The 19088-nt window shown below is 40.2% G+C and overlaps 1 protein-coding gene across 1 annotated transcript in view; it reads right to left on the bottom strand.

The window, feature by feature from the left end:
* Nucleotides 1-610: 610 nt before the first annotated feature.
* LOC119746446 (long-chain-fatty-acid--CoA ligase ACSBG2-like) overlaps nt 611-19088 on the bottom strand; it is a 32250-nt gene continuing 13772 nt past the window's right edge. Inside the window, exons 5-17 of the mRNA XM_038223404.1 lie at nt 16850-16938; nt 14750-14951; nt 12674-12823; nt 10885-11052; nt 10317-10498; nt 8284-8337; nt 6528-6579; nt 5902-6037; nt 5226-5335; nt 4462-4612; nt 3080-3219; nt 1631-1871; nt 611-1006 (exon numbers count right to left, since the gene is read on the bottom strand). Coding sequence (XP_038079332.1) covers nt 933-1006; nt 1631-1871; nt 3080-3219; nt 4462-4612; nt 5226-5335; nt 5902-6037; nt 6528-6579; nt 8284-8337; nt 10317-10498; nt 10885-11052; nt 12674-12823; nt 14750-14951; nt 16850-16938 — 1749 coding nt within the window. The 3' untranslated portion in view covers nt 611-932. The remainder of the gene's footprint in view (nt 1007-1630; nt 1872-3079; nt 3220-4461; nt 4613-5225; nt 5336-5901; nt 6038-6527; nt 6580-8283; nt 8338-10316; nt 10499-10884; nt 11053-12673; nt 12824-14749; nt 14952-16849; nt 16939-19088) is intronic.

The following is a 19088-nucleotide window of genomic DNA, read 5'->3' as shown; positions in this document are numbered from 1 at the left end:
ATCAGATTGATTTTGTACATCTCATAGTGGCAAATCTTTTCAGATGAGTCGTAACGCTAAAAACGACTACATCAAATCGTCACCAACACCACGAACTGACACTCACGTGCTATGGTGGATGTCAGTTCGTAAAAACCGCGTAATTAACAATTTCGGTTTCACGAATTGACACCCGGGTGTGCACGCGCACATCTGACATTGAAGCGTAATAGAAATGTTCGTTTTCACGAACTGACACGCAAGCATGTTGCGGCAATACTATGCAGAGAAAAACGCTCTGAAAGGTTTGACACGAATTTAATCCATCCGCAAACTTGTGTTTAATCCATCCGTATTGTTGTGTTATCCCATTACACAAATATTTAATTAAAAACCTTTTAACTGGTGAAATTAAGTTCAGTGTCAGTTTCTGAAAACGAAAATGCACAGTGCTCACTACAAGCGTCAATGTATAAGGTGTCAGTTCGTGAAAACGCGGTTCTGTAAATATGTGCACGTGCAAGGCACCCACGCGCAACTGAGTGTCAGTTCGTGGTGTCGGTGACAAAATAATAACACTCTTAATAGAAATTCCAAATTGTCTATTCAACTTTTATTTTCAAGTCCGTTGTGCCTGATCAACATCAAATCCTGTTTCTCATGCAAACATTTTTTTCAGCCACCGCGTGAATATACGGATCCACTAAGTTCCGCCCAGGATGTTCTGATCAATCAAAGCCGCAATTTGATGTCTACCATACGCGTGCAGATGTCCAACATGTGTGCACTTGCCCAGGATGTACGCGCATGGAACGTGCAGTTTGGCATTGTAGAGGCGCACATGTTGTTGCCCATGTGTGGGGTGGGCTGGGCTTAATGGATCAGTGTACTAGGGAGTAACTTGCGATATACATTGTAGTCTATAATACCGGCAAAAACACACGGAGCGATTTTTATTCGTATATCGAGTCTATCAACTCGGCGTATTGCTTTGTGACAACTGGCCGTTTCAGCTTCAGTGTTGGACCTGGGAAAAGAAAATCGGAGAAAAAATTATGCTATTAAAAAGTGTAACCCTCCACAGCAAAGTTTTGGGTTTTTTTTCATTTAATTATTCACGCTATGAAACAAACAGCTTTTGATTTTGTCAGGATTTTTTTTTCTTTCTTTCTTTTTCACACTCTTGTCCATAACATTAGTACACGTTTTCTTTCTAATAGACACTTAGAGCATTTTTATCAATCTTTGAGTATTTTTATCAATCAATTTAAATTTGGCAGAGGCATTCATTTGTAGCTCAGCTATTGTAGATGTGTTGCAAACTTTGGCTTCATGATGATGTCATCAGGTGTCAAGTTATGTCACATTCACATTATCTTTTTGTGTGCACATTAAGAACGAAATTAGTAATGCGCACTTTGCACTATACGCACTCTAACCTGTACATGTACACAGTGTGTCCTGACACCTGGGCTCTCCAAACTGGTAAAAAAGAACCCTCTCTTTTTCACGCACGGAGCACATAGGCCGGAAACATTCCCCATACTTTCAACGGGTATCAGTCCCCAAGTACAAGTTCCTACGTCTTCCTTCCTCGATCCTGCCAAAATCCTCCCCAAATCCCCCTGGAAGTGCCTAGGATTCAACTTACCAAGCTCGCCTCCTGCGACAGTAAAGTCTTTCTCGACAACCTTAAATTTCTGCACCATCTGCGCCCGTGAGGAGGCCTGCTTGTTGTAGGCATCTATTCCTTTCTGTATGCTCTGTTGTACCTTCTCGTCTTCCATGGCTTCGCTGACCGTCTTGGCCTGGCTGCCCAGCTTGGCGCAGATGGACAGGGCCTCGGCGTTCAGTGCCTCCGTTGGCTCCTGAGTTTCTTCATCGATCATGACCTGCGAGGATCAGGAACTCTAAATGAAACTTGACTCAATTGGCAGTTTTTGTATTTTCACCTAATACATATTCATGAACCAAACACGCTCCTTTCATTGGTCGATGTTCCAATGTGCCAGCCAAGTAAGACTGGCTAACCCGACTGGCTAACGTGGTGCACCTCATACATGTACACAAACCTCATGCAATTTATTGGCCAATGTTCCAATGCATTTTTTAAGTACAAGTGTAGGGACTCAAGATCAGCTTTTACTCCCTGGGCAGTTTTTGTAATTTCACCTAATACATATTCATGAGCCAAACACGCTCCTTTCATTGGTCGATGTTCCAATGTGCCAGCCAAGTAAGACTGGCTAACCCGACTGGCTAACGTGGTGCACCTCATACATGTACACAAACCTCGTACCGGTACAATGTATTGGCCAATGTTCCAATTATGCATTTTAGAAGTATACTGTACAAGTGTAGGGACTCAAGATCAGCCTTTAGTCGATGGGCAGTTTTTTGTAATTTCACCTCATACATATTCATGAGGCAAACACGCTTCTTCATTGGTTGATGTTCCAATGCCAAGTAAGACTGGCCAACCCGACTGGCTAACGTGGTGTACCTCATGTGTACACAAAACTCGTACAATTTATTGGCCAATGTTCTAACGCATATTGGAAGTACAATTGAGTATCCTGCAGGCGTGTTGCCCAATAGACCCCTCTCATAGGCAGCCAACTACATGTACGTAGGAATATTACAACATTATTACATGACGTATGGTTAAGTAGGTTTCTTCCAATCGAAGGGGTAAATATCTAATCAAATAAGGTGCATTAAATGGACATACAGGGGTGTGTGAAGAAAAAAGTGTCCCTTAAAATGTTCATGTTGCAACACAGAATGGAACAAACTGGGGTATGATTATTCATTGTGTTCAGGTCACACTGTTATCATGATGATGCTTCAATATGGCTGCCTCCGTGATGGATCATCTGTCTGATATGTGTACTCAAAATATGGCCTAAAAAACACCTTTTCCACTGAGGATTTCAATTTCCCCAAGCATAATGGAGTTGTCTTCCATGAAAACACAAGGTGAGGTGAATTTTTAAAGTTTGGTGGCAAATGCATGATGTTCGGATATGAAATTCTTCCCATGGAGTCAAACTTCAGACCCAAAGGCCAGGGTGTACCGGTATATAAGTGAACGACCTACCTTGAATGTGACAATAATGGACAGGAATTTGCGTCGGTCCCCGATCAGCATGCAGTTATTAAGTATGGGTGTCTCATTTAGGATGGTGTCCTCAATGGGTACCGGTGGGACGTTCTCCCCGCCGGCCGTAATGATCAGCTCTGATGGAAAAAAAACCACACAATTTTTAAGTTTTAGTGGATCGAGGACTACTGGTTTATTTGTGACGAATATCTGATCCCTTCAATTTTCATTAAAAGTCCACTTCTCCGTGAAAAGAATCTTTAAGAGATGTTTCACCGACATTTACATGGGGCTCATATAGGACTAATCCTCTAAGGGTATTTTCACGGTTTTTTTAATGACCCTGGCCACTGAGGATTATCATTGGTTATACATAACGGTACACTGGGTCTATCTCCATGGGTAAACAAAGGACTTTCTTAACAGTGTTTTCACGGACTCCTAATCTGACTTAATATGTTGAAAAATCCATGAAAATTTAGTTCACTGTAATTCAAGGGAAAATGGCTCTTTAACGAATTTTTAAGGGATGAAGATGTTCATATGTGCACTAATAGAAAACTCTCTAATGATTTTCTCTAATTTGACATACGCAAATACAGATGAGATTATTAATCACAACTGGGCCGTGGACACTCATCTTTTGACATGGATAGACAGCGGGATGTGTGGCTACATTCTCCCACAAGTTTGCAGTCCCCAGACCAAATATACCTAGATATAAATACAGCAACAAAATTAAGAAAAAGCTAAGCCAAGGCCCAAAAAAAAAGTCTCCGGTTTCTGGTATGCGCGCGCGTCGCCGTAGCCATGCGCGTCGGCAAAATGAAAAAGTTTTTTTTTCAATGAAAGATGATGTCTCAAAACCGCCAAACTCACTGGTTTGACTGGAATCCTGCTGCTGCACAATTTTAACGTGTTTTTAGATGGGGTTATGATCGAGAATAAGCTTTATGTGGCATCTCTGGACTCCCATATATTTTCACTAAGTTTAGTCGGGCACCATTTGCAGTCATCAGCCGACATTTGAAGCAAAAAGTTAGGTAAAAATAAACAAAAAGCCGCGTCGCCGCACCACTTTTTGGACAAGCTCCATACCAGAAACCGGAGACTTTTTTGGGGGGGCCCAATGCGAACCGTTGTCCCAAGGCGTTCGTTCTATCCTAGCTGATTTGCATATTGCATGTAGCCACGTGCGGTCACTGTTCACGTTTCGTACAATGCATGGTGCACTGCTAGTAGTGCTAACAGTAGCGGCCAGATACCATCAAGAACACGTTCGACGTACGCCTTGACCAAGGATTCCCGACCGACTGACAGACAGCCAACAGGCCGACGGACAGACAAACAAAAATAGTTGGATCTACTCTCTGACATACCTTTAATTCTTCCAGTGATGTACAAGAATCCCTTGTCGTCCACGTACCCCAGATCACCAGAGTGAAGCCAGCCTTCTTCATCTATAGTTTCTCTAGTCTTCTCTTCCATGTTCAGGTAGCCCATGAACACATGACGTCCATTGTAGCACACCTACAGTTTAAAAGGACCATCATTTCTCGCGTAAAGGATGACTGGTAAACTAATGGTCAATTTGCAATGTACTTGAAATGGTAATAGTCATTTTGCCAAGGAATTGGGGGGGAAGCAGACTTTCAGTGCTGAACGTTAGCCAGGATTTTTTTAATCTGGTCAGCCGGCCGTCGCAAAAACCAAAACTTGGGGTAGGGGTTGAGCATCATCTGACTATAGAAGGCGCTATTCAAAGCAGATGATATTGGACACCATCGGACAATAGGTGGCGTTCTTTGTTGCAGAAAGTAAAACAAATCTGTGAAACCCTATTTATTACAAAATTACGCGCTTACAGTAACCATTCTGTGCTTTAATACAACGTTAGCTGTACGACGACGATAACCACTGTGTGCTTACCCTGAAAGCACAGAATCCTTAGATACGGGATGTGTATAAATAAAGAATTCATCACTAACCCGTGAGATATCCTTACCATAAGCTCAGAATATTTTAGCTAAGCGGGATTTTTTTGCTGACAGTAAGCTTAGCCATGAAATTGGACCCTGCATGTACAAAGCTAACAAGGTCCCACGCTTGGCAAGTTTCTTTCTTCATGTTTAGCAGTACTTACCTCTCCGATGCCCTCCTGATCAGGCTCATGTATCTTAGTCTCAGCTCCTTTCAGACACTGACCAGCACTTCCCATCTTGTAGCAGTCAGGGACGGATATCGTATGCGGCCCTAAAAAAAACATCAAATGGTAGAACAAAACCATTGGGAAGTTTGCAACCTTACCAACTATTTGTGGTGTTGGACCGAAAAGGTCAGTGAGGGCCATTATCGGCTGCCAGGCCCTAACAAGATTTTAACATCATTTTTTCCAAATTACACTGTCATCCCCGTATTTCAGAAAACTATGGGATCCGTGCACCAACAAAAGAGGGCGTTTTTTACCACTTTTGACAGCCCCTTGGATGGGACACACAGCCTGTGCAGACAGTACTGTACTGGTTCGTGCGGATAATGCACGACATCCTGAATGTGCTAAAGCTATTAGCCACAGTGTCTTCGCGTGAGCGTCAGGCGTCGTCGGCGCGCGAATACTTTCAAATTTATCTTGCGATGGTCTCCCAGACTAATCCCGGCCCCCAATAACTTTGGATCATTCGAAATATGCAGTGGATTGTTCGGGAACCGGTCTAGGTTTCCCCCAACTCTCCTGTTCTGGCTGTTGAAGGGGTACTTGTGCATGGAGCCCATACCCAATAAGGCATCAAACAAAAAGTTGAACATGACAAACAGTATACCTGAGCTTTCACTCATTCCGTAGATGTCATAGATGGGTATATTAAGACTCAGAAAGTAGTTGAGAGTGTCGGTAGCGATCGGGGCACCAGCTGAGAAGGTTAAGAAGCAACGATCCAATCCCAGAGCCTGACGAACCTACAAGTAGAGATGGACAATTAATTAATTATGATAAATGATTCAGTAAAGATAAGGACTGGAGCGGGATTCAAACTTGAGACCTCTGGAACATTGCACCGGTGCTCTACTCTTGAACTAAACAAACATGCAAGTACAGTTGGACAAATCAATTCATTTCAAGTCTGAATATTCGGTGTAGCAAAGACATTGATTGGTACTAGACTCGAATCTGGGACCGCCGGAACACTGCTCCGGTGCTCTACCAATTAAGCTAACAGACCAGCCAGTGAGTAAATGTGGACAAAGCAACTTACTTATTTCAATCATGATTCACAGTTGAAGTTGATTTCATCAAAAAAAAAATTACAAATTGCTTCACTCAACTTTACATGTACAGCACATTTATGCATGACAAGTTTCATGCACGTCCACAAATTATGCAACAAAACATGGCTTAAGTTATGGTCTACTTCAAATGCTACAAACCTTCAGAATGTCTGACACTTACTTTTTTGAAGACAATCATATTGGCCAACGTCCATCCCCACGGCACTGGTTGACTGTTACAAACATAAAGAATAAATTTTAGATCCATTTCATTGTTATGACAGTTTGAAACATGTGGTATGTCTATCACAAGTGAGTCCAAGTCGATAGCAAGACAATCGCAAGTCAATTGTAACTCAATCTCAAGTCAACCGCAAGTCAATCGCAAGTCAACTGCAAGTCAACTGCAAGTCAACTGCAAGTCAATCGCAAGTCAACTGCAAGTCAACTGCAAGTCAATCGCAAGTCAACTGCAAGTCAACTGCTAGTCAATCGCAAGTCAATCGCAAGTCAATCGCAAGTCAATCGCAAGTCAATCCCAAGTCAATCCCAAGTCAACTGCAAGTCAACTGCAAGTCAATCGCAAGTCAATCGCAAGTCAATCGCAAGTCAATCGCAAGTCAACTGCAAGTCAACTGCAAGTCAATCGCAAGTCAATCGCAAGTCAATCGCAAGTCAGGTCACAAGTAACAGTAATGAGCTATGACAAAGGAATGCAGTGATAGGTGGGCCATGCAATGATCTTCATCACAAAACAGTTGAAAACACAATTATGTTGAGCAGCAAAACCACACCCAGTGGTGCACCACTTAAATCTTTGTTCTAATGTTACTTTTATAAACATGAATTCAGCAGAACTTGAATACTTTTGTTACTCACTCAATGGGCATGCTCTCTGTTACAGTGAAAGCAGGTTGTTTCTTTTCTCAACGATAACATGTCAGATGGGCCAATTTTACACTTTCACGTGGATAGTAAAACACCGATGCATTCAAATAATACACAAGTTGAAAGATGATGAAATTACATCTCCACATGATTCAGACTAAAGAGTCGTGCCAGACCAAATAGAACCAAATAGAATACAGAACCAAACGGAACCAAACGGAACCACATAGAACCAAACAGAACCAAACGGAACCAAACAGAACCAAACAGAACCAAACAGAACCAAATGGAACCAAACAGAACCAAACAGAACCAAACGGAACAAAACGGAACAGAACGGAACCAAATGGAACCACATAGAACCAAACAGAACCAAATGGAACCAAATAGCTGGAAGGCCGACTCCTGTCAATCCAAGAAGACACTTTAAGGCCAAACTTTGAAGGCACTAATTTTCAATTATATCAACCAGACACTGAAACAATTCAGAGTGACTGCAAAAGTTGATCTTTCGTTTTGACGCACGTAGTCCCTCCAAAACTTTTTTCAAACATCAAACTAAATTCAAATCTAAGGGAATAATTTAGTTTGGCACGACTCTAAAACAGAAGTCTGAAAGAGGTGATAGACACAAAAACTCTTCAGCCAAAATGAACCCCCCCCCCCCAAAACAAAAATGAATTAAGCATTTGTATGCAATGTCAAATTCCACAATTACAATGCACTTACAGTACAACATTTAATAACTGAAAATACCATTCTTGTTCACACAAATATGATAAACAATCATAAAGGGCAAAATGTCCCAACATAAACTCATCCTCAGAAAGACTGAAAACTCTGACATGTATGTGAACATGTATACATACACACGTAGCATCATGCCAACACAAGAAAAACTTCGCCAAAAGTTCAACAAAAAATAACTGAAAATTAGGTCACAAATGAATGACTTAAAAAAAAAAACACCACAAAAAACAGAGCTTCGTTCAGACCATAAAAATGTATGTGTACAGCCTTAATAGAACACCAAATGGGAAGAAATCTACCTGATAGCACCCCAGATATATTGCCACCAGCTCATCTGATTGTACTCCAATGCGCTAATGTTTGCGTGTTTAATAAGACATCATGAGAGAAACATATCGGTAAGTAGGGATTCACATAAAAAGTATCCTGTACTTGTTGAATATGTTCATACGGTACGTTAACCCTAACTGCCTTGAATCCTTTAATATCCTCTTTGCCAAAGTGGAGGAATTTGGAGGATTGAGGTTAAATGGCAAAAGTGCATTACTGATTTTGTAGGATGCACTTTTGTCAAGGTCTTGGGCCGGACCTTGTATTGTTTTTGCTCAGCCATGCATCAATATAGGCCTGGATTATGCTTGAAATCCTCCGTACTGCTCTAGGATGTCACTGGCCAAGCCTCAACATATTGACAGTCACTGCTGCAGGATTTTGCAGGATTCAGGCAGCGATCACCCTGTACGGACCACATTCAAGTAACAATGGAGGAATTTGCAGGATTGAGGCTGCATGCTATTTTTCCATGAGGCCAATTGGAGGATTTTGCAGGATTGAGGCTACATCCTAACAAAAAGGCCTAGGGAATTTTAATGCTGAATCCAACAGGATCCAACTATATCACAAACCCGTTGGAGCCTGCAGTAAACCCCTGGTACAAATGTACATGGACATACATGTATACAGAGTCGGATTCTGATCTGTTGGGTACTGGTAACGTTAAGTTGGACTCTGTTGGATGCAGCAGACAACAAAAAATTAGGCACAGTTGGATTCTGTTGGATCGAACAGGAAGTAACCGTTGGACTCTGTTGGATTTAGCAGGGTAGCCCTGAGGAACCCTTAGGGGGTTATGGATTTCTTATTTTCTTCTGATTATTCATTGCTTTGGCAACCATCTGAAACACTTTGAGAGTTGCACAGACAAATCGGCCTTTGTAAGTTATTCAAAATGGACTTATTGACATGTTATTCAAAATGTTGGGCAGATTTTTTTGTTTGACGTCTCATTCAAAAGAACCACACAAACAAACTCTGTTTTAAATAAGGGAATAAATGTGTGCTCCGGAGGTTTTTATCACTCGTTTAATACCGCTTAGAGTCTGGGTGCTGATAATTACCCGAGCCGGAGGCGAGGGTAATTATCAGCACCCAGACTCTAAGCGGTATTAAACAGAGTGATAAATACCGACCGAGCACATATTTATTCCCATTCATAAATACCTTATCCGTAAAAAAATATCAAATAATTCGTTCAAAAAATCCCGATTTTGTTCAACAAGTTCACTTCATGCTTTCTGAAACATCCCTCTAGCAAAATAATGGAGTGTTCAGCTGGCGAGTAAGATGTAAACAACCCTTTTATGGAGATTGACGCGCGCGTAACATGTTCTGCGCGATGTCACGCAGAACGCACCTGGGGCGTTGCGTTTTGAATTTAGAACTATAAAATTCTGACTCGCTTGTAGTGTTGCGCATGCCTACGTGAGGATTGTGAACGTTCAACCAATGAAACGGTAAGAGGCACTGGATTTTTAGGAGTCCACATTTTATTGTGACACTGGAAAAGTGTTTAAGACCAGCTAGCCATGTCTTTATCATCCGTTTAAGACCGGCCACGTGACGGGCTCTCGACCAATAGGAATAGCTAAACTGTCTGAGGTATTTATGAATATATATTAAAAATGTAGCAAGGGAATAAAAAGAAAAAAAATAGTTTGTCCAGATATCTCCCCCCAAAAAACATTTTATTGTCAAAAAGTGTCGCTGATAACTTTCGTATATTGGCGACGTGACCATGCAAACCTTCCAATCTGATTATTCAGACTTCGGTGTTAATTAACCTACTGTACGGCAGTAGAATCGCGTCAACGCAGCTTGTGAAATATTGTCCAATTACATGATATACAAATGGACGCGGAATGCGCAAAATCTGAGACAAACTAAACTGAACGCACAAAATTCCACAGGGCTGTCTAAGGGGTAACTTGCCAAACGAGGATATTTTATTATCATTTCCCGTCCCCCTGCAGATGATCTTGATCCAGTGACTCACCGTTTCTCCAGAGCGATGTTTCCTCTCAGCCCTATGTCCTTGGCCCAGTCCGCGATCTTCTTCCTGAAGTTGGAATTGTTGGCGCTGACGGCTTTGAGCTTTTCCTGAATCTTCTCCCAGACTCTGGGCACACCGATGAACCCTGTGGGGCGGACTTCTTTGAGTGTGTTGACTAACGTTCCCTAGGGGTACAAAGACAAATTATGTGAAGGCTTTCTGGCAACATGAGATGGAACTTGGCACAGGTTTCAGTGGAGACAAAAATGCAAAAACTTAATTTGTTTTTCTTCAAATTTTCAGATTTAGTGATATTTGTAATCTTTGATATGTCTACTACATATTTTAAAGAAATAGCATAAAAATCATGGGATTAAAGTCTTCCCACCCAAGGGTCACTGCATCCAAGTTTCCTCAAAATCCATGAAAGCATGTAGAAGTAACACATCTTTTGCAAAAACTTAACCTTAACTTTAACATATATACGGGGCTACGGACGCTATCAGGGGAAGCTCTGTGGGGTAGGAGCATTGTAGTCCTTTTGTCCCTTTTTCGGCGATAGGTCAATTACCTTGAGTGCATCAGGCTGGGCAAAGTAGACGGCTCCGCTTGTAACCAGAGGTATGTAGATGTCAAAGAGTTGAGCCGCGACGTGGCTGAGGGGTAGATAACTGACGACAATCTCACAACCTTGCTTCAGATGGGCGGCCTTTGCACACCCCTTAGCTTGCCATAGAAACTGTATGGATAAAATTATTCAGCATCAATATGAAAGTGCTTGGATAACCTTAACCCTAACAATCCCCATCCAGTCAAACTCCAACACTAGGGTTTGTTGGAATATGTTAGAGTGAGCACTGCACTAGTAAACTGATTGTGCTTTACATGGGGTTAGGCTTGACACCAATAATCAGAGTCCAACAGTGTTTGTGCACAGTTTACCATATGGTGTTGGAATTTGCAGGAGTCAGGAAGGTTCCTAGTAAATCACTCTAGGGGGTTACAGTTAAATATATGTTGTCTCGAAGTTCAATTTTAAAGTTGAAAACAGAAATTGACTAGAGCCATGTTTAAACTAGTCTGAGTATCACCTGTTATCCACGGAGCCCAGACTCCTGTCTAACGTCTGATATATCAAAGCATGCAGACTTATGCAATCTCGTGCCTCAGCCAATCAGAGTCGATTTTACTAAATTGTGACGCCATTTCATTCCCAAACATGCCAAATCAGGACTTGATTGGTCAATTCGAATGCAGAGTTTTGTAATACAACAACAGCCGGGTGCGTATCACATAACATAATACAGAGAGCGTGAAACAGCCTTTGTTGTTGTTTTTTTATCCATGTATATGACGCGACAACAGGTTAATGACCAAAGACCTGCTATAGAAAGCGCCTGCTGATTGGTCTAAATCCAGATGCAGTTTTCTTGCATAATTAATCAGCGAATTTGCTCAATTGTAATAATACAGACTAGGTTTGAATCTGCGACCTTCGGATTGCCGTTCTGGTGCTCTACCAATGAAACGGCAGAATGGGGAACCGCAAACATAGGGCTGGATAGCTCAGTTGGTAGAGCACCGGAACACAATCCAGAGGTCAAAGGTTCAAACCCCGCTCCAGTCAATTTCTATGTTCAACTGTAAAATTATTCTAATGCACCTAGTCAGTTTCCTGTTGTGGTTAGTTTGAAAATCAGCTTTATCAGCGCGAACAGGATAAATGTGAAGGAAGTTGACATTTCACTTGAACCGAAAAAAAAATGTTTTAAATCTTTAGTTGTCCTAATTTAAATTTCTATGAATTGTCAAATTAAGCAGCCAGAAATTGCAACATGGTGAATTGCTTTGGAAAAAGAGAAGTGATATTAATTTGTCTGGAAGTAATTTTATTTGAAATTATTTCTTCTGACAGATGTACAATGAAAGGGCAAACCAGCCGCAGCAGATATTAAAAAGTGATGTTTAAATGTTTGGACCAAAAGGTTCCAAAATGTCACTAAATATGAAATGTTTTTAAAGTTTCTAAAAAAAACTGTAGTTTTCTTTAAATTAGTGGTTTGCATTTATGGGTAGTACGGTAACCCAGGTACCCTATTGAAGTAAAACGTTGGTTACGGGTACACGATCCCATAATCTGGAACCGGTACCTGACATCAGCGGTCGGGCACTCAGGTACCTGGTTCCAATGCATGACAAACTGTCAAGCTAGTCCAAAATGAGTCCAATAAGACTACCGTAAGATTGGAATACAATTCACCTAAAACGACAATTATATGTCGACCGCAAAATCCTGCAAAACAGGATTTTGAAAGGTCAAGGATCGAGGGTTAGGGTTGAGGAGTTTCAATGGCACTGACCCCGTCATGGCTAATCATAACCCCTTTAGGGTTACCGGTGGTCCCCGAGGTGTAGATGAGTGAACAGCAGTGATTGGGGGCCTGGGAGTTGATGATGTCATCCAGATCCGAGTCCGGTACATCCTTGCCGATCTCCATGAACTCTGACCACTGCAAGAAGAAATATGCAACAAGAATTGGATTCCACCAAGTCAAAAAAAAACTTTCTCATTCTGTTTTTTTTTTAAAGGAAGCGGGCACTTGTTTTTCTTCTTTTTTTTCCCGAGATGGTACATTTTTCAAGATGGCGGATGGATTCTCCCATTTTTTCAAACCTTTTGCCGACACAAAATTGTGTCCAAAGGAGCCGTAACCCTTTCTACATAGCTACCATTTTGTTGGAAACAAATAAAAAGACAACACAGTGACAATATAGTTGCAAAATATATTTCAAATGTATTAACCCTAACGTACCTGAACCCATCAAACTCCACACCCCCGTTTTGGAGGATTTCGGCAGATTCAGGATACCTTCATATTGAAAAAGTTGGGAGATTTTGATGGATTCAGGACAGCAAGCTTTTAGCGATACTGCAGGATTTTGATGGATTCAGGGATCTCCATATTCATGATATTGAGCAGTTGGGAGACTTCGATGGATTCAGGATCTCAACAGATTTACTCTCGGTTAACCATGCTAACTGGTGGAGTCTGATGGACTCACTGGCCACCACATTTTTTTTGCATGGCAAAATTGATGGATTTTGGCGGTTTCAGGATACTTTCTAGCAGAAATACCCAATGGGTAAGGGTTAAAAAAAACAAAAAGGGGGTGGGTGGACAAGAGGACAGGTACGAGAAACTGGTTATGTTTTAACTTGGCCTTACATGTATATGCTTGTCACAATGAAGTATGTAAAATGTACTATTAGAAATAACAGTACTTGATTTGTATCAAATCTTGTACATGTACATCTGGTGAACAATTTGCACAAATTGAAGTTGACAGTATCATACCTGAGCGTAGAAAAACCAAATCAAAGCAGACAATTTTTTTGTCATGCATTACAAAAAGGAAACATTTTCCATTCATGTTTAAACACTTTTCAAACGACAAAATCAATTATGTTTTGATCTTTTTTCCTCAATTAATTTTCAACAATTTCAAGTTCCTGTTTCGGCAATGAATGTTGATTCTCTGAAAGGGGCCAACTATAAAAAAAAAAATCTAGCTTCGGGGACATCAAGCAGCTGTCAGTGTCCATGTTGTGCTGGATGAAAAAGTGTTCCGTACAGCAAGGCAGGACCATTCGTCCACATTCACATTCATCCATGTTACTATATTTAGCAACATGCATGCACACAATAAATAATTTCCTCTATTTAATAAAAAAAACATAATTGTGATCATTTGAATGGCATTGTTGCATTGAGTTTTTTTTTTCATTTGAAGCAACAAAATTACTCAAAACGGGAAGAAGGGTGCCTGAAAACTAACCTGTAGAATTTTTGCTTTGGGAAAACAGAGGTACATACAATACATTGGTATGTACATCACAAGTCTAAACACTGAATTCAATTGCCAAGAATAGAGCCTTCATTTGAACTTTGCATCCATATCAATCAAAACTCAATAAACATTTTGTCGGGTGCCTGGATCGAAAGGGTCAAAAGGTCAAATTCAGGATTTGGGGTAATCGATAGAGCTTAGGAAATATCTTTCATTTGACAAAAAATGTTCCAAGCGCCCTAACGTCCCACTTAAATGGGTACGAAAAGCCAAGTTTGTTCCCGGCAAAAGGGCGTTAGGATTTAACATGCCGCTTAAACGCACGTTTAATGCAGGGCGAGTTCACGTTTAAGACAGATGGAGTTCCCGGTAAATGGTCAAAAATGTAAATAACTTCAAAATAAATACATGTATTTTGAAATAAAATGCACTACATGTATATGATTTTAAATGTTAACGACTTTCATGAGCCCAAATTTCAACCTGATGTGATTTCTTCACTGCTTACGTCCTTTTCCTTGACACACAACGATTTATAATAACCCATACAAATTTACACACTGGGATACATGTTTTAAAGCACTTACGGTGTAAACATTGTCAGTTTTCTCTTCCAGTTGGCCGGTGTACTGCACCACAGCCTTGAGGTGGGGGAGCTTGTCCCAGACTTTCAAGATCTTGTTGAGATGGGTCTTGTTCTCAACCACTATGATGTTAGCTTGGCAGTTGTCAGCTACATACTGGCATGCCTCAGCAGAATTGGTCGTGTAGATGCCGGTACCGAAGCCACTGTAAACAAGTGGGGAAAAATTATGTCTTTCTGCTACGGCAAATAAACTGATATCAAGCTACATAAACTTACCAAAAATTAAGATAATTTGGTTTCACTTGCATTCCGCCAACATAAATTGTAATCAACCAAACAATTAAAGTGTGCATATTGTTATGCACACATTTACACCTGTACACATGGGCAATTCCACAGTATTACAAATCTCAATTAAAAAAAAAAATCCAAAGGCCAAAAATGAAACGTCATTTTTGTTCAGCTTATTACACATGTACATTTAAATCTGGATTTTATTGAAATAGAGTTTATTTCTAACAATGTTCAATCCTCAGCTGTTGCTTTTTAACTGAAAAAATAATTAGCTCCGCTGTTACTTTTTAATTGAAAAAATAATTGATACTGTACACCCCAACAAAAAATTTGTCTGAGTACGTTGACAACATGTTGTTTTCGAGTTGATGTCTACTACAGTAAAAAAGTTGGATTCGTGAACAATTTCTTTTTTAAATCATTGTAGTAACTGCTAACTGATTATTTTTATCAGATTAAAAATCCACTTTTTTGATTTTTACATTTTTCATGCACACTGTTGAATTGTCCAAAATGTACATCTGACTCCGTGGTGCAATTCATTGATTAATTTTTTTAATCATGTGTCAATGAATGAGTTTTTAAGGACATACAGGTACCGGACCTGTAATTCTGTATGTCCTCAAAAACTCATCCATTGACACATCATTGATTAAAAATATTAATCAATGATTTACTCGTTTATATTACGTGTCATGGGATATTTCCGAGAAGTCGTACAAAAAAAAAGTCAAAGAATCAACAACATTCTAAAGTATTGATGATTATGCCGGATACTTCATTTTATCAGTAATCTAGTGTACATGTAGTATTACATACATATGTAGACAGCGCAATAGGTGCCGGGGCAAAACATCCATCATTTCAAACAACACGAACTCAATAAAATGTGAAATATCTTTTTGTCAAAAAGACTTTAAAGGTACAGTCCATCATTTGCAGCTATCCAAAAAGTAACCGACGTAATTATTGTTGAAAAGCATACTTGGTTTAAAGACTGAAATGAGACTAAACTCCCTTTGAAATTATTCTTCTTTCTGGTAAAGTTAAATATTTTGCAGTTCGTTTTTAATTCAGCGAAGCACGTGCAAGCGTTGACATGACGCACATGCACGCACGGTTGCTATAATTCGTCAGTTCAGTGCGCGGCATCGCATAGCTGCAATCGGCTCAGTGAGAACGTGTCTCGGACACTGAAATCAGGCCCGGTTCAAAACATGACTCAGCAACTTTTGATTTGAAATCGAGATCCCTAGAATATTGTTTTCGCGGAATATACAGCATTCACTGAGCTGAAACTTCATCAGGTTTATAAGCACCCTTCTTTAGATTCATCATCATCATCAAGTCGACTATCGTCGGACTGCAACAAAAGCACGCCACACATCACAGTCTCCCATGGCCGTCCTGATCTCGGCTGCGGAGGTTAGCCCAGTATCACGACACAGCTAGTCCACATAGCTTAGCACGTTTAGATTTTGAACACTCTTATTGCTTCAAATGAACATAATGCACAAATTGCAAATGATGGACACTACATGTACCTTTAATTTACACATCAATTGATGCCCGTTCATTGGTAGTCTTAAATTCCCCCCCCCCAAAAAAAAAAATTAATAATAATTTGCACTTGTTAGTGAGAAATTTGGGAATTGTTCTAAAATCTGGGCCAGCTTTGAGGCTGAGGTTGTTTGCAGAGTAAACTTCAAGCCACCTTGGGTTCCTTTCATGGTAAAAAGTTAAACATGCCAACTTCAATAACTCCTTTTTTCCACAGTCAAGTTTTGAGTAAATATCACTCACTCACCCTGCAAACATTGCACCAATGTCACTGATGTACCACTCTGGCGAATTGAAGCCAATGATACCAACTCCATGGTAACGCTCCAAACCAAGCTGGTGAAGAAGAAATATCAAGCGTGAAATAATCAACTTAATTCCGTCGGTATTTCTTTCAACTAGAATCCTGAATCCTCCAAAATCCTCCACAAATGGCACATTCGAAATGATTTTTAATTTCACTTGGCATTAAAGGCTTCTAGAATCGTTTGCATTTATCCCAAAAGTAACCTCCCAAAAATATTTAAAAAGCTTAGGCCAAAAAACAATAATGGTTCTGCTTCCGGTTACCCTACCGTACCTACCCTATTTGACAGCCCTTACCCTAAATTTCTTTTGGGGGGGGGGGGGACATGAGGAAAAAACCCTGAAAATCATCAATTACTACCTTTTACTCTTGACTACCGTACATGCAGACACTTCCATGTGATCGTAAATTGCCCACCAAAAAAAGAAATTCCATACCTACAGTACAATGCACCTACCCTAGTTTCAAATGCCTTGTATGTGATCAGAAGCAAAATTTTTTTTTTGCCCTTACCGGTATGTTATGTGGATTACAGATCATACTGGTAGAAAAACACCCCTGTGAAAATTATTCCTTCTGGCTTGCTGTCATTTAGAAGAAAAGAAATGCAGCTGATTCCCAACATTCAGTTAATTCGGGCAATTCACAATGCAGTGCGCCACCAAGAGTTTGCCACGGAGAGTCCATTTTTCAAGTTTACGGTCGACAAAACATGGCCCATTTGAATGAGTGTCAGTAGCCAACTTGAGCTAATATGTCATAGATTGGGGTATAGCGTTCTGCCGCCTTACAAAAAACACCATATTGATAACAAGAAAAGAAATGGGCAAACAGATCCTCGAATCATACGCTTACGAAACCACTGACTGAAAAAAACTAACACTTTCAAATGTCCCGCGCTGCGAATTTGTCGACCATCTCCCACAATGCACTGGGAAAAATGACCTCTCCGTGGCAAACTTTGGTGGCGCAAAGCATTGTGAATCGCCCGAATTGACTGATTTGACAAAATCTGTTTCGAGATCAAAAGATTGTGCATAGTTTTTAATTGTTCTCTTAAAACCTTGTACATGTAGATGTAATATTCACTGAGCTGAAACCTGAACGGGTTCAGTATACACTTTGAAAATTCTTCTCTGGATTTTGAGTGGTGTTCTATTATAGGAAATGATCCTGCCTGTAAGTACCAGTACTAACGGCAATGCTTTTTAAATTCTGCAAAATCCTTTTAACAAAAGTACCAGTACATTTTGAAGGTCTCTGGAAACTTACGTTTATTAATTTGATTTCTTATGCAATTCAATTCAATTGATTGGTTCCTCTAACAAAATAAAGTTGGCTTTTCGTGTACTTTTTCCGTACAAATACCAGTACCATTAAAAGAAATAACTCTGCCATACAATGGTCACTGCTAACGTATGCTTATTCACCCTTTCACACTATAATAAACATGATAAAAGTGAATATTTGAACTGTGTACAAAACAAACGCTCCAACTGGTTCTAGTGAAAATATACACGAAGCAAGTATCACTTCGTAATTTCAGTGAACATATCTATTAAAGCAGTTCCAGTGTTATGTGAGGAAGTGTAATGTCCGTGACAGAGCCAGTTAACCATGATATCTACATTGTAATAAACCCTAACCCCCTAGGCCCTTTTTGCTAAGAACCATCCTCAATCCTCCAAAATCCTCCAAAATTTTGGAATAGCACCTAAATTCTTCAAAATTGTCAGACAGTCCTGCCTCAAAATGCATTCATCGTCAATCCTCCAAAATCCTCCTCATCCCAAAATGTTGCACTCGTGTTTAAATGAAGGATAACCAACGCCCAAATCCTTCAAAATCTTCAAAATCATCAGACAGTCCTGCCTCAAAATGCATTCATCCTCAATCCTCCAAAATCATCCAAACACTATTCATCCTCAATCCTCCAAAATCCTCATGTGATTCAATCACCATTCATCCTCAATCCTCTAGAATCCTCCAAAACGGCCAGGAGGATTTTGGAGGAGTGAGGAGGGTTAGGTATTAGCCTATTCGAAGAAATGATCCAAAACTACTTGTCTATAATCTCCTTGACTGAGTATTACCAGATGATGGCTCTAAAACTTTTGAAAACTACATTTTCAGGTTTATTCACCATGTTCACTGAGCTCTCTAAAAGCTCTGTCACGGA

The sequence above is a fragment of the Patiria miniata genome, unplaced genomic scaffold (genome assembly GCF_015706575.1).
Source record: "Patiria miniata isolate m_02_andy unplaced genomic scaffold, ASM1570657v1 HiC_scaffold_7, whole genome shotgun sequence".
In the NCBI taxonomy this organism is placed as follows: Eukaryota; Metazoa; Echinodermata; class Asteroidea; order Valvatida; family Asterinidae; genus Patiria; species Patiria miniata.
The sequence above is the reverse complement of the archived record's forward strand: the minus strand, read 5'-3'. Positions and strand labels throughout refer to the sequence as shown.